Consider the following 25,404-nt stretch of genomic DNA (forward strand, 5'->3'; position numbering starts at 1 on the left):
CCACTGCCAAATAACATAGATAGATGAAGCTTTGACCTGTTACAGTATTGAACTATTACAACATTTTCCATAACGTAAATGAAAGAAATACGCAGTGAGTGTAAAGTAAATGACACGTTTATCCAAAGAAACTAGTTACACGGAAGTGGCCACGATTTATGATGATCCCCTTGTTGTTGTTGTTGTCGCCTTCAGTCCAGAGACTGGTTTGATGCAGCTCTCCATGCTACTCTATCCTGTGCAAGCTTCTTCATCTCTCAGTACCTACTGCAACCTACATCCTTCTATATCTACACTCCTGGAAATGGAAAAAAGAACACATTGACACCGGTGTGTCAGACCCACCATACTTGCTCCGGACACTGCGAGAGGGCTGTACAAGCAATGATCACACGCACGGCACAGCGGACACACCAGGAACCGCGGTGTTGGCCGTCGAATGGCGCTAGCTGCGCAGCATTTGTGCACCGCCGCTGTCAGTGTCAGCCAGTTTGCCGTGGCATACGGAGCTCCATCGCAGTCTTTAACACTGGTAGCATGCCGCGACAGCGTGGACGTGAACCGTATGTGCAGTTGACGGACTTTGAACGAGGGCGTATAGTGGGCATGCGGGAGGCCGGGTGGACGTACCGCCGAATTGCTCAACACGTGGGGCGTGAGGTCTCCACAGTACATCGATGTTGTCGCCAGTGATCGGCGGAAGGTGCACGTGCCCGTCGACCTGGGACCGGACCGCAGCGTCGCACGGATGCACGCCAAGACCGTAGGATCCTACGCAGTGCCGTAGGGGACCGCACCGCCACTTCCCAGCAAATTAGGGACACTGTTGCTCCTGGGGTATCGGCGAGGACCATTAGCAACCGTCTCCATGAAGCTGGGCTACGGTCCCGCACACCGTTAGGCCGTCTTCCGCTCACGCCCCAACATCGTGCAGCCCGCCTCCAGTGGTGTCGCGACAGGCGTGAATGGAGGGACGAATGGAGACGTGTCGTCTTCAGCGATGAGAGTCGCTTCTGCCTTGGTGCCAATGATGGTCCTATGCGTGTTTGGCGCCGTGCAGGTGAGCTCCACAATCAGGACTGCATACGACCGAGGCACTCAGGGCCAACACCCGGCATCATGGTGTGGGGAGCGATCTCCTACACTGACCGTACACCACTGGTGATCGTCGAGGGGACACTGAATAGTGCACGGTACATCCAAACCGTCATCGAACCCATCGTTCTACCATTCCTAGACTGGCAAGGGAACTTGCTGTTCCAACACGACAATGCACGTCCTCATGTATCCCGTGCCACCCAACGTGCTCTAGAAGGTGTAAGTCAACTACCCTGGCCAGCAAGATCTCCGGATCTGTCCCCCATTGAGCATGTTTGGGACTGGATGAAGCGTCGTCTCACGCGGTCTGCACGTCCAGCACGAACGCTGGTCCAACTGAGGCGCCAGGTGGAAATGGCATGGCAAGCCGTTCCACAGGACTACATCCAGCATCTCTACGATCGTCTCCATGGGAGAATAGCAGCCTGCATTGCTGCGAAAGGTGGATATACACTGTACTAGTGCCGACATTGTGCATGCCCTGTTGCCTGTGTCTATGTGCCTGTAGTTCTGTCAGTGTGATCATGTGATGTATCTGGGCCCAGGAATGTGTCAATAAAGTTTCCCCTTCCTGGGACAATGAATTCACGGTGTTCTTATTTCAATTTCCAGGAGTGTATTTAGTGCAGGGGCGGGCAAACGTTGCACGCTGCTCATGAGCGCACAGCGCTGCACGTGTGCTGCTCGCATGCAGGCGTCGACCGGGGCTGTGGCGACAGCCGGCAGGTTGCGGCAGTGTAGTGCCGGGCTAAGCTGCGGACGTTGATGCGAAGCGAGCACTATGTAGTGAGCGTTGTATTTCAAGAAACGAAGAAGTGGAGATTTGCTATTTTTTAAATAGTAATGGGAGAGTCATTTTTTCTTTGTGCAAAAACGTGAAAATTCGAAATGTTTAATATGTGGCAGTATTCTCGCTGGTCAACAGAAGTTTAGTATTGAAGGCCATTATAATAAATTTCACAAGGACGAGTACAATTTATTGTCGGATTCTGAGCGGATGGGGAATTGACTGAGCTTAAGAAGAGCGATCTGACGATACCAGATGAATCTGTCGTAGTTGGCCGGCCGGAGTGGCCGAGCTGTTCTAGGGACTGCAGTCTGGAACCGCGCGACCGCTATGGTCGCAGGTTCGAACCCTGCCTCGGGCATGGATGTGTGTGGTGTCCTTAGGTTAGTTAGTTTTAAGTAGTTCTAAGTTCTAGGGGACTGATGACCACACCAGTTTAAGTCCCATAGTGCTCAGAGCCATTTGAATTTGTCGTAGTTGCTGTTGTCACGAGAGATCTGCGACTTTCTCTCGTCATGTCTCTCATCTAACTGATTTAACATTTTATGGACCACTGTTTTCAAGTTTTCAGGACGACAACAATAATAGCCCAGCGGTATGTGCAAGTTATAAGACTGCGCTTAATATAGCGAGAGCTGGAAAACCATTTGCTGAATTAATAAGTCTCGGTTAAGAGCAAACATCAGTGATGAAAATTTACGTAACTGTTTGTGTTTGTCTGTATGTAGAAATTTTGTTCCAAATATTAAACGTTTTGTAAACTCCACCTGTGATAATTAAATAAAACGTATCGTATGTAATAGGTACTCTTTCAAGCACTCCTACTAACCTTATTCATTCACTCAATAAAGCAAGCTAGGAAACAAAACGCATTACAGAGGAAGGAGCGGACAGAAGGTATGGTGGGGATGGGAGATAAGCGGGTGGCCAGCTGGCCCCTGAGTGCACGCGAAGCTCCTGTTAACTGCACGCATGCAAGTGCACCGCATATGTGCAGGATTCCTGCCCGCCCCTGGTTTAGTGTATTCATCTCTTGGTCTACCTCTACAATTTTTACCCTCCATGCTGCCCTCCAACACGAAATTGGTGATCCCTTGATGTCTCATAATATGTCCTACCAATCGATCCCATCTTGTGGTCAAGTCGTGCTACAAATTCTCTTCTCTCCAATTCTATTCAATACCTCCTCATTAGTTATGTGATCCACCCAACTAATCTTCAGCATTCTTCTGTAGCACCACATTTCGAAAGCTTCTATTCTCTTCTTGTCTAAAGTACTTATCGTCCACGTTTCACTTCCATAGATGACTAAACTCCATACAAATACTTTCAGAAAAGACTTCCTGACACTTAAATCCATACTCGATGTTAACAAATTTCTCTTCTTCAGAAACGCTTTCCTTGCCATTGCCAGTCTACATTTTACATCCTCTCTACTTCGACCATCATCTGTTGTTTTGCTCCCCAAACAGAAAAACTCATTTACTACTTTAAGCGACTCATTTCCTAATCTAATTCCCTCAGCATCACCCGATTAAATTCGACTACATCCCATTATCCTCGTTTTGCTTTTGTTGATGTTCATCTTCTATCCTCATTTCAAGACACTGTCCATTCTGTTCAGCTGCTCTTCCGGGTCCTTTGCTGTTTCTGACAGAATTACAATGTCATCGGCGATCCTCAAAGTTTTTATTTCTTCTCCATGGATTTTAATTCCTACCCGGCCCTTTACAGCTTGCTCAATATACAGATCGAATAACATCGGGGATAGGCTACAGCCCTGTCTCACTCCCTTCCCAACCACTGCTTCCTGAGGTCTAAAGTAATGTTCCACATGTGCCATTGCCAAATAACATAGATAGATGCCCCCCGACTCTTATAACTGCCATCTGGTTTCTATATAAATTGTAAATAGGCGCCGGCCTGGGTGGCCGAGCGGTTCTAGGCGCTTCAGTCCGGAACCGCGCGACCGCTACGGTCGCAGGTTCGAATCCTGCCTCGGGCATAGATGTGTGTGATGTCCTTAGGTTAGTTAGGTTTAAGTAGTTCTACGTTCTAGGGGACTGATGACCTCAGAAGTTAAGTCTCATAGTGCTCAGAGGCATTTGAACCACTTATTTTTGTAAATAGTCTTTTGCTCCATGTGTTTTACTCCTGCCACCTTCAGAATTTGAGAGAGAGTATTCCAATCAAACTTGTCAAAAGCTTTCTCTAAGTCTACAAATGCTAGAAACGTAGGTTTGCCTTTCCTTAATCTATTTTCTAAGATAAGTCGTAAGGCCAGTACTGCCTTACGTGTTCCAACGTTCTACGGAATCCAAACTGATCTTCCACGAGGTCGGCTTCTAGCAGTTTTTCCATTCGTCTGTAAAGAATTCGTGTTAGTATTTTGCAGCCGTGGCTTATTAAACTGATAGTTCGGTAATTTTCACATCTGTCAACACCTGCTTTCTTTGGGATTGGAATTATTATATTCTTCTTGATGTCTGAGTGTATTTCTCCTGTCTCATACATGTTGCTCACTAGATGGTATAGTTTTTTTTCGGCCTGGCTCTCCCAATGCTGTCAGTAGTTCTAATGGAATGTTGTCTATCCCCGAGGCCATGTTTCGACTTAGGTCTTTCAGTGCTCTGTCAAACTCTTCAAGCAGTATCATGTCTCCTATTTCATCTTCATCTAAATTCTCTTCCATTTTTATAATATTGTCCTCAAGAACATCGCCTTTGTATAGACCCCCTAAGACCTCTCTGCTTTCCGTTCTTTGATTAGTACTTAACTTTACCAAATACAGAATATTGTTCTTAACAGGGGTGTAATCACTATGGGCAGCAATGCATGCTCTGCAACGTGCTCTCATGCTTGTCACGAGGTTGGAAAGTAGTTCTTGAGGTGGAGCGTTCCATTCCTCTACCAGCAAGGTTGACAACTGCTGGATGGTCGTTGGTGCCTGTAGACCTGCTGATATATGTCTCCCTACCGTATCCCACATGTGCGTGATGTGATTTAATTCAGGGGAATGTCCAGGTCGACCCATGCACCGAGTATCCTCTCATTCCAAGAGGTCCACCACTTGTGCTCTTCGAAGTTATTGCGCCTTGTCATCCATAAAAATAACGTCAGGGTTGAATGCTCCCCTGAAAAGACGCCCATATGGAAGGAGCACAGTGTCACGATAACGTTGATGAGTGAGTGTATTGCGTTCAAAGATATGGAGATCGGTACGCCCGTGCAAGATTTTGCCTGCCACCGCCATAACACCTGGACTACCAAATCTATCATGTTAGACAATGTTCCTATGTGCATCACCTCTCACCATAAGAGGATACAACCCCACTCACAAGTCAGGCTGAATGTTCTCTTGTCTGTGGAGATAAAGTGGCCCCACGTTTCGTTGGTCCAATCCTTGACCAGCGAGTGTATCGTGTTCAAAGATTTGGAGATCGACATGCCCATGCAAGATTTTGTCTCCCACCGCCATAACACCTGGACTACCAAATCTATCATGTTAGACAATGTTCCTGTGTGCATTACCTCTCACCATAAGAGGATATAACCACAACCACAGGTCAGACTGAATCTACTCTTGTCTGAAGAGATAAAGTTGGTCCAGTCCTCGACCAGTGACTGTATCGTGTTCAAAGATTTGGAGATCGGTACGTCCATGCAAGATTTAGCCTCCCACCGCCATAACCCCTGGACTACCATATCTATCATGTTAGGCAATGTTCCTGTTTGCATCACCTCTCACCATAAGAGGATATAACCACAATCACAAGTCAGACTGAATGTGCTCTTGTCTGAGGAGATAAAGTGACCCCACTTTTTGTTGGCCCTGTCCTTGACCAGCGAGTGTTTCGTGTTCAAAGATTTGGAGATTGGTACGCCCATGCAAGATTTTGCCTCCTACTGCCATAACCCCTGGTCTGCCAAATCTATCATGTTAGACAATGTTCATCTGTACATTACTTCTCACCATAAGAGGATACAACCACAATCCCAAGTCAGACTGAATGTGCTCTTGTCTGAGGAGATAAAGTGACCCCACTCTTCGTTTGTCCAGTCCTTGACCAGTGAGCGTATCGTTTTCAAAGAAACTGGGATATTTTGGATATCAGCCTTATGCAAACACAATTAGTTTATTTTCATATTTCCCCACACATGTTTCGACACCAGTGTGTCATATTCTGTGGGTTAAATTTTTATTTTCTGTAAAGTACAACATCGCATTTGTAATAATTTAACAACTGTCGTGTTTTTTTTTTTTTTGTTTTTTTTTTGACAGCGTTTCATCTGCAAACTAGCCATCAAGAAAATTATTGCGTATTTGTGAAGAGCTGTTTCCAGGTTAGAGGTCATGTACGTTCCTGTACTTAACATTTTCCTTCCTATTTTGTGTCCCAGGTTGGTGTCTCAATCAGACGAACTGTGTCTGCGTAAGGCTGATTTCCAAAACAACCCAGTTTTTAAATCGAAAACACGGAAGAACGACAAGAGGCACTTCAAACTTAAGTAAAATGAGCATCTCAAAGCCAAGCCAAGCGTGTTCAAAGATTTGGAGATCGGTACGCCCATGCAAGATTTTGCGATCCACCGCCATTACACCTGGACTACCAAATCTATCATGTTAGACAACGTTCCTGTGTGCATCACCTCTCACCATAAAAGGATACAACCACAGTCACAAGTCAGACTGAATCTGTTTTTGTCTCAAGAGATAATGTGTCCCCACTCTTCGTTGGTCCAGTCCCTATGCTCTTGGCACTATCGCAAACGGTGCCGTTAATATGCGGGTATTGAATGCCTATTCCTGGTCGGCGAGCAAAGATATCATCTCCATTCAGTCGCCTTGCCACTGTGGAGAGCGAGATTACGTGCCTTGCATTCTTATTAACTGCTGTTGCTGCCATAGCCACTACTTGACGTGGGTACCTTCTTGCCTTCACGACAATGTAGCTGTCAACTGCTGCTGCACTTCACCGTAGTCAGTCGCCTCTCTCCTTCGCCCTGCAGTCCTAATGGTTTGAAATGATCCCCGTGCACGTGAAACAATACTATGATCAGTACAAAATTCGTGATCTGATCTCGTTAACTTCATTCTTCCAGATTCCGGATGATTGTTCACCATGTGTATCACCCACATTGTTTTACCCACTGATGTCGACAGAGCGCCCTAATTGCTAGCTGATAGACGCACACTGTCTTTCCCAATTCCCTCAGCTGCATGTTGGGTGGCTGGCCCTACCTGGCCTTATAGTCAGACCGGCTTCACACCATGTGGCGTCGAACGTCCCGTGCACGACTAGGAGACCGCTGGAAACATGTTGCCAAACGTTCATTCACCCCAGCCAAGCTGTTAGTAGGTATTAGTAAGTTATGTTACTTTGTCTATCATGTCATTAAGTTTTTCAAAGCAGTGTATACAGGGTGGTCCATTGATAGTGACCGGGCCAAATATCTCACGAAATAAGCATCAAACAAAAAAACTACAAAGAGCGAAACTCGTCTAGCATGAAGGGGGAAACCAGATGGCGCTATGGTTGGCCCACTAGATGGCGCTGCCATAGGTCAAAAGGATATCAACAGCATTTTTTTAAATAAGAACCCCCATTTTTCATTACATATTCGTGTAATTCGTAAAGAAATATGAATGTTTTAGTTGGATCACTTTTTTTGCTTTGTGATAGATGGCGCTGTAATAGTCACAAACGTATAAGTACGTGTTATCACGTAACAGTCAGCCAGTGCGGACGGTATTTGGTTCGTGATACATTACCCGTGTTAAAATGGACCGTTTACCAATTGCTGAAGAGGTCGATATCGTGTTGATGTTGGCTATTGTGATCAAAATGCCCAACGGGCGTGTGCTATGTATGCCGCTCGGTATCCTGGACGACATCATCCAAGTGTCCGGACCGTTCGCCGGATAGTTACGTTATTTAAGGAAACAGGAAGTGTTCAGCCACATGTGAAACGTCATTCACGACCTGCAACAAATGATGATGCCCAAGTAGGTGTTTTAGCTGTTGTCACGGCTAATCCGCACATCAGTAGCAGACAAATTGCGCGAGAAACGTGAATCTGAAAAACGTCAATGTTGAGAATGCTACATCAACATCGACTGCACCCGTACCATATTTCTACGCACCAGGAATTGCATGGCAACGACTTTGAACGTCGTGTACAGTTCTGGCACTGGGTGCAAGAGAAATTACGGGACGATGACAGATATTTTGCATGCGTTCTATTTAGCGACGAAGCGTCATTCAGCAACAGCGGTAACGTAAACCGGCATAATATGCACTATTGGACAACGGAAAATCCACGATGGCTGCGACAACTGGAACATCAGTGACCTTTGCGGGTTAATATATGGTGTGGCATTATGGGAGGAAGGATAATTGGCCCCCATTTTATCGATGGCAGTCTAAATGGTGCAATGTATGCTGATTTCCTACGTAATGTCATACCGATGTTACTACAAGATGTTTCATTTCATGACAGAATGGCGATGTACCTCCAACATGATGGATGTCGGGCACATAGCTCGCGTACGGTTGAAGCGATATTGAATAGCATGTTTAAATGACAGGTGGATTGGTCGTCGAAGCACCATACCATGGCCGGCACGTTAACCGGATCTGACGTCCTCGGATTTCTTTCTGTGGGGAAAGTTGAAGGATATTTGCTATCGTGATCCACCGACAACGCCTGACAACATTCGTCAGCACATTGTCAATGCATGTGCGGACATTACGGAAGGCGTACTACTCGCTGTTGAGAGGAATGTCATTACACGTATTGCCAAATGCATTGAGGTTGACAGATATCATTTTGAGCATTTATTGCATTAATGTGGTATTTACAGGTAATCACGCTGTAAGAGCATTCGTTCTCAGAAATGATAAGTTCACAAAGGTACATGTATCACATTGGAACAACCGGAATAAAATGTTCAAATGTACCTACATTCTGTATTTTAATTTAAAAAACCTACCTGTTTCCAACAATTGTCTAAAATTGTGAGCCATATGTTTGTGACTATTACAGCGCCATCTATCACAAAGTGAAAAAAGTGATCCAACTAAAACATTCAACTACACGAATATGTAATAAAAGTGGAGGTTCCTATTTTAAAAAATGCAGTTGATATCCGTTTGACATGTGGCAGCGCCATCTAGCGGGCCAACCATAGAGCCGTCTGGTTTCCCCCTTCAAGGTAGATAGGTTTCGTTCTTTGTAGTTTTTTCGTTTGACGCTTATTTCGTGAGATATTTGGCCCGGTCACGATCAATGGACCACCCTCAATACCTCAACAGTTCATAACAGAGGAGGAGATTGAGGGTGAAAGTGAAAAGCGTGAAGAAGAACATCTTCGTTCAATATAAAGCAGTGGACAAGAGTACCAAGGACAGATCACCTACTGTATAGTACAGCTCGTAGAATAAAGACAAAGATACAGCGTGTGTTCCCAAACATCCATTAACGGATAGGCAGAAGAATATACAAACATACATTGCCGCCTACTTCAACGTTTCAACGCTAGCATCTCTGGAACGGTATACAGTGAAAAACGAGTTTCACAAGTATGTATTTCAGGTAGGGGCTCATGAAAGCAAACACTATGAGACGTTCTAAAATGTAACCAAATATTAGTTTCAACACAAACTTGGTTTTTTAAATGTATTATTTACCACGCAAACAGCAGCAGCGTTGTTTGCATCGCAGCACGTCAGTTACCCCCCAAGAAATTACAAAGTGAAATTGACGCTTCAATAAGCGCCGCTATTGTACATCCCGAGATGCAAGCGTGAACTCCACGTAGCTCGCAATCGCGATGTGATTGACGTACTACGATGCGACAAACCCTGTAGTTATTGCTATTTACACTGTTATTAAGTGGACTGGAAACAATACAGGCGTCCAGTCACACACAATGAAAATCAAGGAAAGGATTACTCGATAGTGCTTTATTTATCTTTACTACAGTACTGGAATAGACGTTGCAGTCAAGAAATTCCGAATACCACCGGCCAGGCTTAACATAATTAATGGGTAACCAAGGCTCTAACAGAGGAGTAAAGGCTAGTTGTACGTAGTTGAACATCAATCAGATAAAGGTAGTTGTCACAAATAGAAATGTCACTGAACATTTTTAATGATTACGTTAAAACTGAACTTTTGCACATACTGAAAAGGTTACACAACCTTTCACTAGTACTTACAAAACAAACATACGTCTTCTCAGAAACACACGAAATGTAAGACGATTTGTAGTCACATTCCTCAAAGCAGTAACGCTACAGCGTACTTTCGAAGAGATCACCATTTACATGACTACACCTCTATGCACGCTCAACACTGATCGGCTCACTGTTGTCAGTGTTTCTTGTTGTTATTGCAGCACATGCAGCGGAAATACAGGCTTTAATTTTGTCCACTGTTGCTGACACCTGCCGATACACCACATTTTTTCACGCGCCCCAAACAAAAATATGTGGTGAGTTATGCGAACGCGCTGGAAATCTCTGAACAGGACGGCCTCATCCTATCCATCGGTTTGGCAACTGTTGGTTTAGTGCATTTCGTTTCGCCATGGCACCATGCGTAAGGCATCCATCATGCTGACACCATATTTTTGACGTAAATGAAGAAGTAGATCTTCCATCAGTCCAGGTAAGCTGCATCTCGAGAATCACCCTTACAGTCAACCGTTAAGAATGTCATAAGTGAAATATGGGACAACGATGTGTTGTCCTCAATACCACACTGTGCATTCACATTCCAGTGACGTTGATGTTCTACCCGACGAAGTCAGTGTGGGTTTTCTGGTGACTAGTTGTGCATATTGTATAACTTCACGTTCTCATGGTTTGTAAACATGGCGTCATAGGTAAAAAGTGCCCTATGCATAAAGTTCCAGCTTCGACGCAGAACTCACCTCACCAATTCCAGGCGAATTTGAAAGTCTTTGCTATGAAGCCCTTGATGTAGTGACATGCGAACTGGCGGTATTTATGCCTATGAAGAACGTGCAGGACTCTTGTTCGGCCAGCCGCTGTGGCCTAGCAGTACTAGGCGCTTCAGTGGGGAACCGCGCTGCTGCTACTGTAGCAGGTTCGAATCCTGCCTCGGGCATGGATGTTTGTGATGTCCTTAGTTTAGTTAGGTTTAACTAGCTCTAAGTCTAGGGGACTGATGACCTCCGGTGTTAAGTCCTATGGTGCTTAGAGTCATTTGAACCATTTGAACGCTTGTTCGATGGATTCTCACCAGTCCATCGATTTACAGCGAATTTGCGTGAGGGTTCATTGAAGCGGCTGCCAGGACAGCTGCCTCTTCTGCTTCGTGTGTTACTCCTTTGTTCCGGATCCGCATTTGTGAGGATATGTGTCCTGTAGCGTGAAGGCATTAACACTTTTCGAGAATGATGGACGGGTCGGATCATGTCTATTGCGTAACGTTGGATATACAGTTGTGCTGCTCAATCCATTTTGGTGACATTCTCCATAAAGTAGTAACATGTCAGCTATTTACATGTCGAATGCCTCGAACGGATGGACAAATAAATTAACACCATGCTCACGACACTGATACCAACTACAGTGTACAGTACACTAGTGCAATTTACCTGTACGTACCTCCACACAGATCAGCCTGCTTCGAAGTAAGCTGTTCCTCCACACAGCCCCAACTACGGTCCGTTGCAGTACACAACTGCAGAGGCGAATGGTTTTACTGGGTAGTGTAACTGGTGAATCTACACTAACCGGTAGTTTCTCTGCCTCGTGATGACTGGGTGTTGTGTGATATCCTTAGAGTGTTAGGTTTAAGTAGTTCTAAGTTCTAGGGGACTGATGACCATGGATGTTAAGTCCCATAGTGCTCAGAGCCATTTGAACCATTTGAACTAACCGGTAGTGTTCTGCAGTGTCTACACAGATAAATAAAACATGAAAGAGGGAAACCACTATATACATATCAATGTTTGTGGCTGGAAACCCTGTTATTACGTTCAGTCCTCGTGATAACAGTGAAAGTAAGATTGAGTTACTCAGTCACATAACGATTAACAGCGACGAGGCTTCGCAGTTGCATCTCCGGATGTGCAATAGCAGCGCGTTTATTTTGTAATTTTCGGGATATAATTGACTTATTGACATGCAAACCCCATTATGTAATTTTTCATGTTACTGACTGCTTAACATATAATACAGCGTGTCCATTCAAAAGAAATTTACGCTGATCAGCCAGAAAACGATGACCGCCGACCTACTATCGATACAAAGCCATCTAGGCGACAGCAGCGTCAACTGGCGAGGAGTGACTGCTAGTCAGAGGCACGAAAAGTGCATGTAGTATCAGTCAGCGTGCTGTGCTTTTGTACACACATCAAAAAGTTTGGCATTACCTCGGATCCGAGAGTTCCGGAACCTGCACAGAAAATTGGAATAGAGAACAACATAAACACCATTTCCGCCCATTTTATTGCTCGTGAAAACCACACATTGCCTGTTGTACCACCATACAGCGACACCCTGAGAGGCGGTGGTCCAGACTGCTGTCCACATTAGTACCTCTGACACTCCGTAGCACGTCCTCTTGCATTGATGCACGCCTGTATTCGTCTTGGCACACTATCCACAAGTTCATCAAGGCACCGTTAATCCAGATTGTCCCACTCCTCAACGACGATGCGCCACCAACCACTCCCTTGGAGTGGTTGGTGGGTCACGTCGTCCATAAACAACCCTTTTCAGTCTATCCCTGGCATCTTCGATAGGGCTCATGTCTGGAGAACATGATGGTCACTCTAGTCGAGCGATGTCGTTATCCTGAAGAAAGTCATTCACAAGATGTGCACAATGGGGGCGCGAACTGACGTCCATGAAGACGAATGCCTCGCCAATATGCTGCAGATATGGTTGCACTATCGGTAGGAGGATGGCATTCATGTATTGTACAGCCGTTACGGCGCCTTCCATGACTACCAGCGACGTACGTCGGCAACATGAAATGCCACCCCAAAACAGCAGGGAACTTCCACCTCGCAGCACTCGCCTGACAATGTGTCTAAGGCGTTGAGCCTGGCCGGGTTGCCTTCAAACATGTCTCCGACGATTGTCTGGTTGAAGGCATATGCAACACTCATCGGTGAAGACAACGTGATGCCAATCCTGTTGTTGCTGAGCCCATTGTGTCGTGGTTGCAAAGATGGACCTTGCCATGGACGTCGGAGTAAAGCTGCGCATCATGCAACCTGTTGCACACTGTTTCAGTAGTAACACGATGTCCTGTGGCTGCACGAAAAGCATTATTCAACATGATGGTGTTTCTGTCAGGTTTCCTCCGAGCAATAATCCGTGGGTAGCGGTCATCCACTGCAGTAGTAGCCCTTGGGCGGCCTGAGCGAGGCATGTCATCGACCCTGTCTCTCTGTATCTCCTCCATGACCGAACAACATCGCTTTGGTTCACTCCGAGACGCCTGGACAATTCCCTTGTTGAGAGCCCTTCTTGACACAAAGAAACAATTAAACAATGCGGACCCGATCGAACCGCGGTATTGACCGTCCAGGTATCATTGAACTAAAGACAACTCGAGCCGTGTACCTCCTTCCTGGTGGAATGACTGGAACTGGTCGGCTGTCGGTTCTCCTCCGTCTGGTAGGCGCTGCTCATGCATGGTTGTTTACATTTTTGGGTGGGTTTAGTGACACTTCTGAACAGTCAAAGGGACTGTGTCTGTGATACAATATCCACATTTAACGTTGTCTTCGGGAGTTCTGTTAACCGAGGCGATGCAAAACTTTTTTTGATGTGTATCTAATGAGGAAGGTGCACAGTCTATCTAAGTCTGACAGATGATAGATTGTAGAGACCCGGAGGCTAGGCACGAGCATTTCGGAAACTTAATAACTTGTGTGTACGAGGAGTTCTGTAGTGAGTATCTTCAACACGCGGCGAAACCACGATAAAATTACTGCCAGATGTCGTGGGTTGCATGGCTACCCCTAATTACAGATGTCAGATGTCGAAGAGTGGGCAGACTGGTAAACCAGGACAGGCGGCGAACTGTGACGAAGCTAACATCAGACTTTAATGCTTGGCACACTACAAGTCTGTCTGAATACACAGTGCACTCAACTCTCCTAACGACGAGCCTCTTATCGAACGGCCCATACATGTGGGAATGTTAATACCACGACATCGACAAATATAACTCTTCAAATGGCTCCAAGGGCTATTGCACTTAACATCTAAGGTCATCAGTCTCCTAGACTTAGAACTACTTAAACGTAACTAACCTAAGGACATCACACATATCCATGCCCGAGGCAGGATTCGAACCTACGACAGTAGCAGCCTGGTGGTTCCAGACTGAAGCACCTAGAACCGCTCGGCCGCAGCGGCCGGCACAATTATAACTGAAATGAGCAAGTGGCCCAAGGCGCAGGACGTTGGCGCAGTGACAGAGCGTTGCATGGTCTGATGAATCCAGGTACCTTCTTCATTATCCCGACGGGAGGGCGCGATTCCATCGTCTTCCTGTGTAACAGCTCGTTGACACGTGTACTGCGAGACGGTGACAAGTTCGTGGGACTCCATTATGTTCTGGTAAACATTTACTTGGGCATACATGGATCCAGCCGAACTCGTGCAAAGCACCATGACGGTTAAGGTGTGTCGTACACTAGTTGCAAATCACATACACTTCTTCGTGACGATCATATTTTCCTACGGCAGTAGCATTTTTCAGAAAGGTAACGGGCCATGTCACAAGGCCAGGACTGATGGATTGGTTTGAGGAACAAAGTGACGAGTTCCAATTGATATGCTGGCCCCCCAGTTCGGCAGCGCTGAAACCGACCGAACACATTTGATATGAGACTGAGCACGCTGTAATTGCCTGGGTAAGTCCTGTCGGAAGAATTCAGAACAGGGGTCTGCGAGTACTGTCGAACATCCTACTGACCTTTTTTTTATCAGTCTTTGATGCGGCCCGCCACGTATTCCTCCATCGTGCCAGTCTTTTCAACTCAGAGTAGCTCTTGTATCCTGCGTCCTCAGTTATTTACTGGACGTGTTCTTTGTCTTCCTCTACTGCTTTCTCTAGTACCATGGAAGCTACCCCCAGATGTCTTAAAGACATCGTATCACACTGTCCTTCCTTCTTTTCAGTGTTTTCAATATGTTCCTTTCCTCGCTGATTCTGAGGAGAGGGCTCCTCATTTACCACCTTCTCAATCAATCAAATTCTGAACATTTAGCATCACATCGCAAATTCTTGGATTCTCCCCTGTCCCGGTTTTTCCAGGGTCTGTGTGCTCCAAACGTACATTCTCAAAAATTCTTCCTCGAGTTAGGAGCTATGTTTCGTATTAGTAGATTTCTCTTGGCCAGGAACGCCCTTTTTGCCACTGCGTCTGCTTTTGATGTCCTCCTTACTCCGTCTGCATCGGTTATTTTGATGCCTAGGGAGCATAATTCCTTAACTTCGTCTGTTCCTTGATCCCCAACTCTGATGTTAAGTTTTTCGTTGGTCTCAGTTCTGATACTTCTCATTACTTTCGTCTTTCTTCGATTTACTTTCAATCCACATTCTGTACTCATTAGGCTGTTAATTCCATTCACAACATTCTGTAATTTTTCTTCACTTTCACTGAGGATATCACTGTCCTCAGCGAATCTTATCATTGACAGTCTTTCACCTTGTATCTTAATCCCACTCTTTCAATCATTTTTTATTTCTGTCATTGCTTCTTTCTTGTATAGACTGAAGACTAGGAGCGAAGGCTACATCCCCGTGTTACACCCTTTTTATTTCGGCTACTTCGTTAGTCGTATACCAGTCTTCCTTCTGGTTCTCAAATATGCTGTATACCACCCGTCTTTCGCAGTAGTTTACACTTATTTTACTCAGAATTTCGAACACCTTACACCAGTTTATATTGTCGAACACTCTCTCTAGGTCGACAATCCTATGAGCGTATCTCGACTTTTCTTCAGTCTTGCTTCCGTTATCAACTGCAACTTCAGAATTGCCACTGGTGCATTTTTCTTTCCTAAAGCCATAACGATCGCCATCTATCAGATCCTCGGTTTTCTTTTCCCTTTTTGCATATGTTATTTGTGTCAGCAATTTGAATTCTTGAGCTGTTAAGCTGATTATGTTTTAATTCTCGCACTTGTCGCCTATTGCTGTCTCCTAAAATGTGTGGACGATGTGTTTCCGAAAGTCTGACGATACATCACAATTGTCTTACGTTGTACACGCCACCGTGTATAGACGTTTTGTTGCCACTCCTCTTAGTATTTGACGCGATGTTATCTATCCCGCCTAATCTGACCTACAGTCATTCAAAGTTCTTTTGAAGCCTGACTCTAATACTATCCCTTACTCGTCCAGTCCTGTTTCTTCTTCTATCACATTTTGAGACATTTCATCCCGTCATGGAGGTGTGCAATATACTCTTTCCTCCTATCTGCTCTCTCCTTTGCATTTATTAATGAAATTTCCATCCCACTCTTAATGTTTCTACTCTTGCTTCTGATTTCAGCGAAGACTGTTTTGACCTTTCTGTATGCTGACTCAGTTCTTCTGACAGTAATATCTTTTTCGATGTCTTCTCGTTTCTTATGTAGCCATTTCGCCTTAGGTTGCTTGATCTTCCTATTAATTTAAGTTGTAAGTGAATTGTATTTCTGTATTCCTGCGTTTTCCTGAAAGCTTTTGTACTTCCTTCATTCCTCGATCAGCTGAAGTATTTCTACTTTTACGCACTGTTTCTTCGCAATTATCTTCCTTGTGCCTATATTTTTCTTTAACTTCGGCGACTGACCTTTTCAAAGATGTAAATTCCTCTTCAAAGAAATTCCTATTGAGGAATTCATTATCGTAGTATCTATAGCCTCAAAGAACTTCAAGCGTATCTCATCACTCCTTATTACTTCCGTATCCTACTTTTTGCGCGTTTATTCTTCCTGAGTAGTCTCTTAAACGTCATCCCTCTCTTCGTCATTACTAAATTGTGATCTAAGTTTATAACTCCTCATGGATACGCCGTACAATTCATTATCTAATTTCGGAATCGCTGCCTGACAATGACGCAATCTAACTGGAATTTTCCTGTATCTTTCGGCCTTTTCCAAGTGTACCTCCTCTTCTTGTGATTTGTTGAACACGGTATTCGCTATTAATAGATGAAATTTACTGCAGAACTTAATGCCTTTCCCCTCTCTCGTTTCTAATAACAAGTCTACATTCTCCCGTAACCCCTTCTCCTAGTCCTTCCCCCACAACCTCATTCCAATCCACCATGACTGTTACAGTTTTATCTCTCTGTACGTACTGAATTACCCTTTCAATATCCTCACAAATTTTCTGTCTCTCTCCACGTTCTGCTTGCGACGCTGGCATGTATACCATAGCTATTGCTGTCGGAGTTGGTTTGGTGCCGATTCTGATGAAAACAATCCTATCAACTAATTATTCACAATAACTCACTCTCTGCCCTACGCTCCTATTCATAAAGAATACTATTCCTATTACATCATTTTCTGCTGTTGTTAATACTACCGTGTTCTTGTCTGACCAAAAATGCTTTCCTTCCTTCCATTTTACTTCACCGACCTCCCCTATATCTAGACTGAGCCTTAGAGTTTCCCGTTTTAGATTTTCTAGCTCCACCATCAAAATTCTAACGTTCCACGCCCCGACTCGAAGAACGTCACCCTTTCATTGGTTATTCAATCTTTTTCCAGTGGTCACCTCCCCCATGGAAAGTCCCTCCCCGGAGATCAGAAAGGGGGACTAGTACAAAATCTTTTGCCAATGGTTGACACTTTTTCAATTACAACACACATGTCTTATGGATGCACGTTACGTGTCTTTAACGTAGAGGTTTCCAATGCCTCCTGCACCCTCATGCCGTTGATCATTGCTGATTCTTCCATCATCTAGGGCAGCTTCCATGCGTCCCATACGACCTCTCCTTGAGTCTGCAGCAGTTGCCTGGGGCAACACTGTCGACACCCGCATCGAACATCTGCAGCGAATTCAGAATAGGGCTCTGGAACTGGCTCTCCACCTTCGTAGGGATTGTCTACCGTGAGAACTGCATCTACTGACTGATGTATCATGACTGGAAAGCGATGTCGAGAAACTGCAAGGATGCTCTACCAGCATGCAGCTAGCTCTGCAAAAAATGTCAAAAACCTGGGTAGCAAACGCACAAACTGGCTCACTCGACGACGGCTACGTAATCTTCGGACCAACATGGTGCGGTATTTAAAAAAAAGTCGGTATAAAAGGAAAAGTAATAAAACTTCTACTGAGGTAGCAGCACTAAACGCCACTAAAAATACGGTTTAAATGGCTCTGAGCACTATGGGACTTAACATGTGAGATCATCAGTCCCCCAGAACTTAGAACTACTTAAACCTAACTAAAATAAGGACATCACACACATCCATGCCCGACGCAGAATTCGAACCTGCGACCGTAGCGGTCGCGCGGTTCCAGACTGAAGCGCCTAGAACAGCTCGGCCACACCGGACGGCCAAAACTCCACTAAATTAGCCTTAAGTAATGGCAGTCAGTCGTAAAGAACAGAAGTAAAACCATAGAAGAAAACTGAAAATAAAACACAAAGTATTAAAACTTCATCTTAAAGTAAAAGTTATGGATATCCTGTATTGAAGCTCCGGCTGTCAAATGACCATGAAAGACTAGGAGATGCCGAGTAGTCTTGTGAAACAGAGTTATCAGTCACTGACGGATTTTGGAAATGGCCCCTTTGTGGGCCCCCATTTGGGTAGGTGGTCGAATCATGCAGTACTCAGATTTTTGAATCATTCAGATCTTACAGTGCCCAGTGTTGGACTGCGTGGGAACGTGAGGACAGACGTACTAGGCAAGAAGATTCCGGTCTACCCCATTTTACGACAACAAGGGAAACTCACCGAAATACCCATCAAGTACATGGTAGCCCCCTCACATATGGATCTGCCATCCGACAACAAGTAACTGACTGTCTGCAACGTTTGCTGTCATCCCACACCATCGGTTGGAGACTAGCAGCGTCCGTTAAAACCACAAAATAAACGACTACGTTTGGAGTGGTGCTGCGTCCAGGAAGCATGGATTGCTGGTGCATGGTGTAACATTGTATCTAGTGGCTGCGCTACTCCGGATGACCACCGTAGGCGAGTAAGGCGCCAACTTGAGCAGTGGTTACATTCTTCCAATGTTTTGAAGAGCCACAGCAATGTTACTTCTGGCATCAATGTGTATGGAGCCATCGAGTATGACTTCAGGTCATCTCTGGTACTGACTGAGGTAATTGTAACAGTACGTCACGGACATACTACGTCCTCAAGTGCTACCTCTCCTGCTCCAGTATCGTGGTGCCATTTTTCAACAAGACAATGCTCGTTGACACTTGGCATGTGTCTCTATTAAGAAGTTGAGGTACTCCCGTGGCCAGGCAGATTCCCTGATTCCTACACTATAGAATATATTACTGTCATTTTAATGTATTTGTTTAAAGAAAAGGTTTTTTAAAAATACTGTCGATACTATTACAGCAGGAGACTTCTAATTAAACACTGTTAAACAATGAATAATAAAGCCTAATGTGAAAATTTTTTAATAAAATTTTGACAATTGAGTACACACTGCTTATTTAATATGCAGTATAAAACAAAAACGTAGTATGTGTTATTTGGATCATTAGTTCCGCTTTAATCACTTCCTTTGTTTCAAAATAAAGGATATGATGAATCTCTATTACTATGTGTTCCATAGACTTTTGATACTTGCCTGTAGCTCAAACAAATTCTTTTATTAGATACAACACATGCTGAGTGGAACAGTTACTTATATGTGATCAAATGCATTGCCTAATTCAAATATGAATTTGAATGAAGCAACACATTGATGGTCTGCTGAAACGTCTGAGTTCAGCTACGTATGCTATTAGGGTTATTGCAAATTTTGGTGATAAGAATCTCAGTAAATTAGCTTACTATGCCTACTTTCATTCACTGCTTTCGTATGGCATCATATTCTGGGCTAATTCAACGTTGAGTAGAAAAGTATTCATTGCTCAAAAACGTGTAATCAGAATAATTGCTGGAGCCACCCACGGTCATCCTGCAGACATCTATTTAAGGATGTAGGGATCCTCAGAGTAACCTCACAGTATATATATTCAATTATGAAATTTGTTGTTAATAATCCAACCCAGTTCAAAAGTAATAGCAGTGTGCATAGCTATAACACCAGGAGAAAGGATGATCTTCACTATGCAGGGTTAAATCTGACTTTGGCACAGAAAGGAGTAAATTATGCTGCCACAAAAGTCTTTGGTCGCCTACTAAACAGCATCAAAAGTCTGACAGATAGCAAACTAACATTTAAAAATAAATTAAAAGAATTTCTAGATGACAACTCCTTCTACTCATTGGCTGAATTTTTAGATATGAATTAAGGGGAAAAAAGACAACAACAACAACTTAAACGTTAGTGTCATGCAATATTTTGTGTAATGTAATATCTTGTACAGATATCTTTTATTAACCTGACACGTTCCACATCATTACGAAGTGTCGTATTCATGATCTATGGAACCAGTATTAATCTAATCTAATCTAATCTGAACTAGTATCGAGAGGTTTTATAAACATTCGTATCGACTACACCAGCAATAAAAATTTATCTATCCCCGCCCACACAAGTTCAACTTGACGAGTTTAAAATTACATCTCAATGTATTTCTGCTGCCGGCCGCGGTGGTCTAGCGGTTCAGGCGCTCAGTCCGGAACCGCGAGACTGCTGCGGTCGCAGGTTCGAATCCTGCCTCGGGCATGGATGTGTGTGATGTCCTTAGGTTAGTTAGGTTTAAGTAGTTCTAAGTTCTATGGGACTGATGACCACAGAAGTTAAGTCCCATAGTGCTCAGAGCCATTTTTGTATTTCTTCTTGTATTCCGCATAAGCAAGTCATCTTGGTACCCATCAAGGGTCAAACAACTAAACTGGTGTACGTAGTCGTCGGAGGTATTGAACAAATTTGAGTCTTGATGCCGGCCGGAGTGGCCGAGCGGTTCTAGGCGCTACAGTCTGGAGCCGAGCGACCGCTACGGTCGCAGGTTCGAATTCTGCCTCAGGCATGGATGCGTGTGATGTCCTTAGGTTAGTTAGGTTTAATTAGTTCTAAGTTCTAGGCGACTGATGACCTCAGAAGTTAAGTCGCATAGTGCTCAGAGCCATTTTTTGAGTCTTGATGACACCTTTCTCAGCCAAGACTGTCGGTTAAAATGATATGGTCGTAACTTATGTAAAAACGCATAACTTAGCTTACTTGGAGTCGTGAAGGGCGGTCCGTATGTTCCTCAGCAAGTCGTCCTTGGTGATGTCTCTGTACTCTAGCCGGACGCCAGCCCCACTCTGTTGTATCTTAGCGGCGTTGTGCGCCTGGTCGCAGAAGAACGGGATGACCAGCAGCGGCACGGCGTGGTACGTGGCTTCGTTCAGACTCTGCAGGCCACCTTGCGTGATGAAGAGTCGCACGTTTGGATGAGCTGTAACACAAACAACTAAAATGTTGCAGAAGTCTTCAAAATAGTTCTGTTGACGTTTCCTTATCGGATAACGCGATTCCCACCCTCATAGGACGACTTGTTAACTCTATGTATGCTCACTGTAATAATATTAGTCCCCCACTTAAGAGAGCACACTAATCGATACGACCCTCCACTAATGACGTAAGTCGTGGCAGTGAAGCGATATGTACATACATGCTTCAGCTGGTTGTATGTAATGATCGTAATAAGACGGATCGGCGTGGAAACTTGAGACAATGGCAGAAGGGAGCTGTCGTGTTTTGACGTGTCCTTGACCACACCGTGACTGATGTTGTCCAGTACTCACATCATCATCAGATCACACACATCAGAAGAATTTAAAACTGAGGGCGTGTCTATAAGTACAACAATAAAAAAGATATGTCCGCGAGAGCTGGACCCTTCGATGAGACTGACCAGTGGTGTGTTTCACAAATGCGCCGCTGGACCGCAGCTGCCTCTGCTTGTAAGTAGAGATCCTGTATACAGAGAGAGTGGCCATAGGTGAAGTTGCCCGTGATTGGTTGATTAGCTTTGGCAGAAAAATGGCACCAAACGTCTCTCGCGCTTCCTATGTTCGCCGTGCTTTTGAGTTGAATTGAAGTTCAGAGGACTCTTAGAAACGATTAAAAGACATTTGAATTATTGAGAGATTTGTTATGCGTTGTACATGCATGTTCGATTTAGTTGTATATCGTTTTTAGTACGTAATTAGCGTTTGCGATCTTAAATACGAGTTCAATCAATGAAGCGTTTTGTGATGAAATCGGTAGGCCTACATGTTTGAAGTAAAGACGTTAGTAATTGTACAGTATTGTTTTTGACATCTGTAATTCGTTCTGCAGATGTTCGTAAACTACGCCAGGTTGTGCTGCATTTGGTTGTTCCAATAGAGGCGAAGGTAGATTTCGCACGTTAGCATTTCCACGCAATGAAGAAAGACGAAAGCAGTGGGCAGCCGCAGTCAACAGGGCTGACATAAATCAAACAGGAGCCTTGTGGAAACCAACCAAGTACTCTTGTCTATACGAAGTAAGTCGTTTTTGCTTTTTACTACATATAAAACGACTTGCAGTATACATAGTTAAATTTGAAAACAGACCTGTGAATTGGCTCTGTGAAAATTATTATAACACATTATTCTTATAAACAAAGGCATTTAACGAATGACTACTCCACTACTGGCCATTCAAAAGTCCCGCCCGCAGTTTGGCAGAAAAATGGCCACCGTATCGTCCAGTTGGCCACTCTCTCCCTATACAGGCTCTCTACTTGTAAGGAAGCTCTTTCGTCAAGAAACGTAGTGTAGAAGTGTTGCAGTCATTTTCGTGTTAGTTGTGCAGAAAAATCAGATTCTCTGTTCTGGTAAACCGAAAAGTTTTATCGTGTAGTTACATAATTGTAATATTAAGGCTTAGTTTGTATAATATTGATGCAGTTTTTTTCCTGTGAGGCTGACAAATGTGTAGGTATGAAACTAACCTAAGATGGCCACAGAGTTGGCTGCCTACGGACAAAAATCGGGGTGGTTCTTCTTCCCCAGACAGTTGGGAGCGATGGACCAATGTTATTTGGGAGATATGGACCACTTGTTTTCATGCGAGTGAAGTTGTACACGATTACATTTAGCTCAAGGTATGCACAGTAATCCCACTGAAGATGGCCACGGTCCCAGACTATACTTATTTGTCGGAAGATATGTCTGTGGTAACAAATGCAAGACAGAATGTTGCACACAGGTCAGTCAACTACTTCAAAGCTCATCAAAAGAGCTACTGATTCCAAACACATCAAAATAGCAGAGTTATCTACGCAAAATAATTCCTTCACTGACACAGTTTCGGACTACACTTCTACTAAACCTAAAACTTCAAAGATTATCACCTAAAAACTGACCTCTCCTAAGCCAGCACAGACAAAAATTTTGGAAGAAATATCACCTGTTCCTTCCACTGATAAAACCATTAAATTTAAGAAGGAGGCAGCAACTGTATCCAAAGGGTTAAATTCTGTTGAAGATATTGAAACTGTAAAGGAAAAGAGGGATAATAAATGAAAGCAAACAGAAAAAAGGCAACAAATGATTACCAAATGGTGATAGCAGTGAAGAGAAAAACAGACTGAAGATGCTCTATACGATACTGCAAGTAGTTCACCTGCGCAGACATTGTAGAAGATCATGAAAATAACTTTCATGAATCAGATGAGGATGAATGTGTTTGATGTGGTGAACTCTACTAAGAAACTGATAAAAACTGCGATTGGATTCAGTATGCTCCTTGTTCAGGTCAACATTTGGTAATAAGTGTAGCTGCTGTGATGAGAAAGAGACAGGCTAATGCTTGAACAGAACCAACAACTCATTACAAAAGCCAATGTTAATAAAACATATTCAAAATAAGAATTTGAAATTTCTATTGACTCCCTTCTTCATGTAAAGCTTTTTTTACTTGCTCTTCTCTCCAAGACCACTGATCGATCTCACCCATATACTTATGGGTGAGATGGACCACGCATATATGTTTTCATTTTATCATATCTCTCTTTCTAAGGGGCAGTGCCTCAGTGATATACTTAAGTTTGTATGGCACCTTACACGAACACACCGCCAGAGGTCAAAAAAGTTGAATAACATACAAATTTTATGCTGAAGAAGAACTGTGGTTCACCTCTCCGGGGCTCGCACTAAGAAATTGAAGAGGACAAAGTACTGCCCTAGGATGGCTTAGCTTCAATGTCAAACAAAAAGAATAAGAACCTACGCATCAGCCCAATACTAGAGACATTCAGTAGTACTCAGTTTCTCGCGGCTGCCGAATTTCGTGACGATCAAAATCAAGTTCTTCCGTTTTACATGTGATGTTATATTCTGGTAATATCCGACAAAGTTCTTTCAGTGTCTGACGCTAGTTACTTTTAACAACAACAACTTCCCAATATTCAGTACAAGACGTCGATGGCAGCTTCGTTCAACGCTCTGCGGCTCAGCAATAAAATCACTGAACAGTGGTAGAAACCATCAGTTTTCAGCTGTGACTTTATTTCATTTATAGCAGTCTCCGATGGCTGCGTATGTAATGACTAGAAAACGTTGTCAAATTTAATGAAGGAAGCGTTTGTATGGCAGAGTCCTGTTAGCGACAACTGAAACTCTCAAGCGGACGGGGATAAGTGAAGCTGTAGTATAAAGCATGACTGGATGACGGTGAAAGTCGCTGCTCACGTTTCCAGATGTGCGTAAGTAATACACACAGTTCAATTGCAGCAAACAACTGATAGGTAATGTGTGTATCATAACTAAAAGCGCAAAATGACCGTGTTGCAAGTATACAACAATAGAAACAAGAAAAGTCCAGTAAATTCCGTCCGGATACACTACTTGAAGAAAGTCATCTTTTTGAAATAATAAAAAAAAATATTCCGAAGTCACTTCCTTGCACGAATGTACGCTCTTTTCTTAAGGAAACGTTTTATGTCATCTTTGAAAAATGTGATAAAACGCGAATGAACTGCGAATTCAGATCAACGGCATCAGAGAAATCAGCCTATAGTTGAAACGAATTTAAGGAATAATTTCAAATTTTTCGGAACAAAAGGTAATGGATGAGCGAAGCACCTCTAGACAAACTGTACTCTTTCCTCACGTCTCCATCGAAGTAAGCCGGCGTATTTTATGTAAGTCTCTCTGTGATAGAATTTGTTTTGATTTATAATTAAATACGTTAAAATGGGAGTATATTTATGTTTCATTTAAAAGACAATGTGCTCCCCGCAATTATTAAGCGGTACATGATTTACGATTTTTGTAATAGTTTTATTTTAAAAACCAGCTGGATCCGTGAGCTCAGCAGATGATGGTAAAGTGACGCAATGTATGAAATGCAATTTGCATTCG

General features: G+C 43.8%; 1 protein-coding gene across 1 annotated transcript in view; it reads right to left on the reverse strand.

Annotated features, from left to right (window-relative positions):
• The window catches only part of LOC124776005 (UDP-glucosyltransferase 2-like), a 117,713-nt gene that overhangs the window by 52,123 nt on the left and 40,186 nt on the right, over window positions 1-25,404 (reverse strand). Inside the window, exon 5 of the mRNA XM_047250847.1 lies at window positions 21,248-21,467. Within this exon, the coding sequence (XP_047106803.1) occupies window positions 21,248-21,467 (220 nt within the window). The remainder of the gene's footprint in view (window positions 1-21,247; window positions 21,468-25,404) is intronic.

The sequence above is a fragment of the Schistocerca piceifrons genome, chromosome 2 (genome assembly GCF_021461385.2).
Source record: "Schistocerca piceifrons isolate TAMUIC-IGC-003096 chromosome 2, iqSchPice1.1, whole genome shotgun sequence".
NCBI lineage: Eukaryota > Metazoa > Arthropoda > Insecta > Orthoptera > Acrididae > Schistocerca > Schistocerca piceifrons.